Genomic DNA, 5,000 nt, shown 5'->3' with positions numbered 1-5,000 from the left:
TCCAACGATAGCCAAATATTGTTTCAAGAAAGCATCGAAGTCTCAGTGGGAGATTCCACATGTTGTTCTGACAAATCATGGATCTACTTTGCATCTGAATCCCTAAACAATCATTCTGTAATATGATCAAAAGCTTCGCCTGCCTGCCTTCCCACCGGCGCGTGTGGGTAACGGAATGTTACACCCGGTTACATCATGGAGAGACACACACACTGACACCGCGTTCCTGCTGTTCGTGTAATGTTAAAATACACCGCATGAATGATTAACCGCTCAGGATGATGAACACGAGGGCCGCCTTTCTTGCGCCCGCAACACTGGGGATTGTGGATTCGGAACACTCATTCTAATGATTTGTAAAGGAACATAAAAGCAATCCCAGGCAAGGTGGTGGGGAGAATTCACAAAATTGCCACTTCAAAACACACAAGGGATTTTTGCCCCTGTATATTTAATATGTATATTGCATAACATTGATTGAATTCATTAAGTGTTGTATTATAAATAAATAAATAAATAAATAAATAAAAACCTACATGGGTTATAGACCTTTAAGTAACTTCGATAGGAGAACAATCATTGCAAATAATCCGATTAGAAACCGAAAAATCTGTAGGGTGTGTAGTGGCAACGAAGAGTCCGAATGTGATCACAATCAGCACTAGGTGCTAATTCAACTACTTCCAAACGAAATAGCCGTGTTAAATCTAAAACCTTGAAGCCCGATACTCAAGATCTACTACTGGGCGTCAGTACCACCGACATAGAGACGTTTGACCAAGAAAAGTACCGATCCGCAGCTGCGGGGTTGTCCGCGGAGCTACTGTGAATCTCTGGTGCCGCTCAATGGGAAGTCTGGGAAACTGCCTGGGAATGAAGAAGATTCGTGAACGAGTTCAAAAGCCTCAGCTCTGCCGCTGTGCTGGCAACACAAAAGGCGGTTTATGCAACGCGTAGGCTACCCTGAATCTCTCAACACTTTCGTCTACTCACTGGAATCCACTATCACTACACGATATCGGGGCCAGACGTTGTAACAGAAATGGCATTGATGATATTAGCTTGGCGTCATGTTTTCACATTGTGCGCGTTAAAGCAATCGGTGCCTGCCAGCCGAATTAAACAGGACACCGTTTGCATCAAATGACCCGCAGAATTTCTGGGCGCTGGGAAAATGCCTTCTCTTCAAAGCATCCTCTGACAGGATAACGCCCAACTTGATTTTACCTTCTTGAACCATTGAAAAAAAATGTTTGAGACAAGCGTCAATCCCCCCCACTGTCTCTCTCTCGTTTTAATATCATTAAGCTTGAGAAGCTGTTGGAGCACTGTGGGGGAGCCTATTTAGACGAAAGGGCTTGAATAATCTGTTGATCTTTTCAAACCGTCAGCAAACATGTAAGTTACCCACATTATTTCCCTGGGCACTGGAACCAATTTTCTCGTGATGGGGAGCTATGGAACTCATGAAGGCGCCCGTGCACCACCAACATATCCAACCCCGAAAACAACTATACCACGACCACCACCATTACCTTCATCATCATCATTATCGTTCCAAATTCACCCCCACCCCACCCCCAACTCATGGCGCGAGTACACGCACACACACACGCACACAGGCGGCACAGACACACTTGACAGAACCCACGATCTCTCTCTCCCTTATTATCTTTCTAACACACATACACACACACACACACACACACACACACTCACTCACTCTCTCTCCTCTCTCTCTCTCTCTCTCTCTCTCTCACACACACACACACACACACACACACACACACAAACACACACATACACACACATGTACAGAGTGAGAGAAAGAATTAGCTCCAAAACACTTTTTTTCAACTCGTTGCTGCAAGCTCTTCCAGTCAAATCTAATCACACACTTTAAGTTTCTTGTTAGACCCTGGATGAAGGTGACTAGGTAGACTATCGGTTACGGAGATTGGAGTGTGCACGGGGGAAATGGACGTGTTTGGACAGATAATTAGGAAAACAAATGCGCGGGACTGCATTTGCGATGTGATGAACCGACTGAGCTCAGGGGAAGGATTGCATGTTTCACAGAACAGACCCATCGCATGTGTACAGAGACGGGTCTCGGCTTCATGCCCACCTTTGCGTATCCTATGCCGGTATGGATCCCCTATATTCCCTAGTAGCTCATCCCTGCTTATGCCACTTGTCATCTTAACTCAATGCACTGAAATCACAAAAGTGATTGGGCAAGGTAAAGACATTTTAGCGATGGGGAAGATATCGCTGTAAAAACAAGTGTCACAAATGTCCTTAGCTGTTATAAGACATAGAAATGCTACAGAAACGTGTCTGACCAGAGAAGTGACGTTTCTGTGAGAATAACGGGAAGCCCCACATACTTGTGAACGCAAAGGACGGGAGCGCACTACTCCGTGAGCAAACAGCGGAATGGCAAACTTACCCTTAACCGTAGCAGCCAGTAGCCCCATGTACAAGAACAGAACCCGGCTCCAATAATGCGCCTGTGATCCCACCTTCATTAGCGCAAAAATCCGCACTCCGTCCGGTCTTCTCGCTCCGCTGTGTCTACATCGGTACTCGGTCCGTACAAGTCCCGTTCCGTCAGAATTCAAAGCCGAGCACATGGCAGGATATTTTGGCAGGCACGTTATCAGATGGTATTAAATGGAAGATTCACTTCGTGTCGGGGCTGAGAAAAATCCCAATGCATCGAGACTCGGCTTCTGCAGCTGGACTGAACCATTTCATGCGAACCGCGGGGTTAGCGAATTTTAATGGAAGATTTCACACCAAAAGAGAGAAAAACAGAGCCCAATAATAAATGCGTCGCACTGAGTACCACACAGCTGGAATGCTCATAAAATCCTTCATCAACTCCCAAGACGCCGATGAGAAAAGCGGGGGCAAGATGGAGCGCGCAAATACACCTTCTGCTGCCTCCGCGCGGGGCTCCGTGTGTGTGCGCGTTATATTTCCAATTAATGAGAGTATCGCCACTGCCGAGAAACCACCTTTCGCCCTCTCTGCGAACAAGTAAAGGCGATAAGAGGTGAACGAGGGGGGAAACGGACGGATGCGAGGAACGCCCCCTCTCAAAAGTTTATTGCCTTCTTGCCTGTCTGATTCATTCGGTTGTGAGAAAATAATCGATGTATCTCCATAGTCTCTACCTCTCTACAGCGTAGGCTAGGCTTCTTCTCCAACCGACGCTTGGAGTCTGACTACTGACTGCAGAATCCAATCTCTGCGTCTCCCTCTCCCTCTCTCTCTCTCTCTCTCGCTCTCTCCCTCCCTCATTGGTGATCAACCAAACAACGAGGCGTCATACAGTGATGTCTCATTCTAAAGAAACGATTTTTCATTATTATTTGGACTATTATTATTATTATTATTATTATTATATGTTTTAAAAATCTAAGGCTACACAACGGAGCGATGGTGTAATCTCAAATGGCAACTTACTGTCATCATACTGTACTGTACATTGCATAGGCTACATTTAATTTCACACGAAAGGAGAACACAAAAAGCAGAGCAGAGAAAGAAATGTGTTATAGGTTAATTAATTAAGCTCTGAGCTTGTTACAGAGAAATGGCCACCTGCCCTCTCATCTGATTGGCTGTTGCGCAAACAGTCGTGATTCACCTCTTGCCCGCTCCACGTAAAATACGGCGACTAACTGTTCGGAACCCATGGCAGTGAATTTGAATGCCATTTCCATTTTTGCATAAAACAGATAATTAGTTTTACTATGCCTTCAGTCATAAAACAATCCCGCTAATGTAATGTGTCTGTCTTTTGGGCTCTCTATTCTATGTATTAATGCCCATTGAGAACAAAACAGGCAACATAAAAGAACAATTCAGGAACACTACACTAAACTAAATGTAGGCAAATAATATCGAATCAGATCATTTTGTGTAGATTGGGCATTATAGCCTACATAATCTATTATTTTCCCCCGGAATATATCCAAATGTCATAATGCATTGCAGTAGTGTAGAATGTAAGTTCTTGAAGTTCCCGGGGCGGAAATCAAAGTTCCTGCGCGCAGGCGTCTGTCAATGCGCTAATTTCAACCGTTGACAGCAAACTTCAGTGTCTGTGCGCCACACATTTAATATGCTGTAGACAGTACCATCTAGAGGTTATCTCTGTATCAACGTTTATCTCACACTCAAACGAGGCTGTGGGCTTTAAGAACAAGAGGGGGAAAAAACTCCTGTGCTACTGTCAGAGAAACATATTTCATGTGAAACTATAAGCCTACGAAAAGGTAACAATGTAGATTTGATGCATTACAAACAATATAGATAGACATTTTAACAGATGCAGGCCAAAGCATAAAATAATTGTTTACTAACCCGTGAGAAGCTGCTTAGAAACTGAGATGAGTAGGCCCAGAGCCATATAGATATCTCTTTATAGCGCTCTGAGTAGGCCAATTTAAATGTAGGCAAATTTTACCAGTAGAACAACCCAACATTCTCCCATAGAACATCCGGAACGTACTTCTGTATTCCGAATTAAAACACGCATCTTCACCATTGTTGCCATAACTGCTTTGTTTGTTTTGCACTGTAGCTCAGAACGTCTGTAGACTGAAACTAAACATCACTGGTGGGCTTTAGAAAGGCTGCCTGGACCATTGGCTAGTACCCACTGATTAGGATATGACAGATTTTTTGAGAAATGCCGGACTCACATATAACAGGGGGTAATTCGAAGGGGGTTTGCGGCCCTTTTCCTCGGTCGGTATGGACACATCCCTATTCTCCTGCAGATGATTTGGACAGACTGTGCGCAGAGATATGGAAAAGAGCCGAGCAGACTAAGAAGGGCGTGTGGTCGTTCTTACTTGATAACAACAGGCTTTTCAGTAATGACACAACAGCAGAGACAGCCAGTGGATTGGAAAGGTAATGTTGTAGCACTTCACTGATAGTTTGGAGTGTGGGCTATAGCCTAATGAATCTCAGTGGAATAA

The 5,000-nt window shown here is 44.5% G+C and overlaps 2 protein-coding genes across 2 annotated transcripts in view; one reads left to right on the top strand and one right to left on the bottom strand.

The window, feature by feature from the left end:
• The window catches only part of csmd2 (CUB and Sushi multiple domains 2), a 385,351-nt gene extending 382,147 nt beyond the window's left edge, over positions 1-3,204 (bottom strand). Inside the window, exon 1 of the mRNA XM_048230148.1 lies at positions 2,453-3,204. Coding sequence (XP_048086105.1) covers positions 2,453-2,636 — 184 coding nt within the window. The 5' untranslated portion in view covers positions 2,637-3,204. The remainder of the gene's footprint in view (positions 1-2,452) is intronic.
• A 1,387-nt stretch (positions 3,205-4,591) lies between these two features.
• Positions 4,592-5,000, top strand: part of LOC125285541 (arginine-glutamic acid dipeptide repeats protein-like) — a gene marked incomplete in the record, with an annotated part of 22,298 nt that continues 21,889 nt past the window's right edge. Inside the window, 1 exon segment of the mRNA XM_048230055.1 lies at positions 4,592-4,932. Coding sequence (XP_048086012.1) covers positions 4,706-4,932 — 227 coding nt within the window.

The sequence above is a fragment of the Alosa alosa genome, chromosome 20 (genome assembly GCF_017589495.1).
Source record: "Alosa alosa isolate M-15738 ecotype Scorff River chromosome 20, AALO_Geno_1.1, whole genome shotgun sequence".
NCBI lineage: Eukaryota > Metazoa > Chordata > Actinopteri > Clupeiformes > Clupeidae > Alosa > Alosa alosa.
This window is presented reverse-complemented; position numbering and strand designations above follow the sequence as displayed.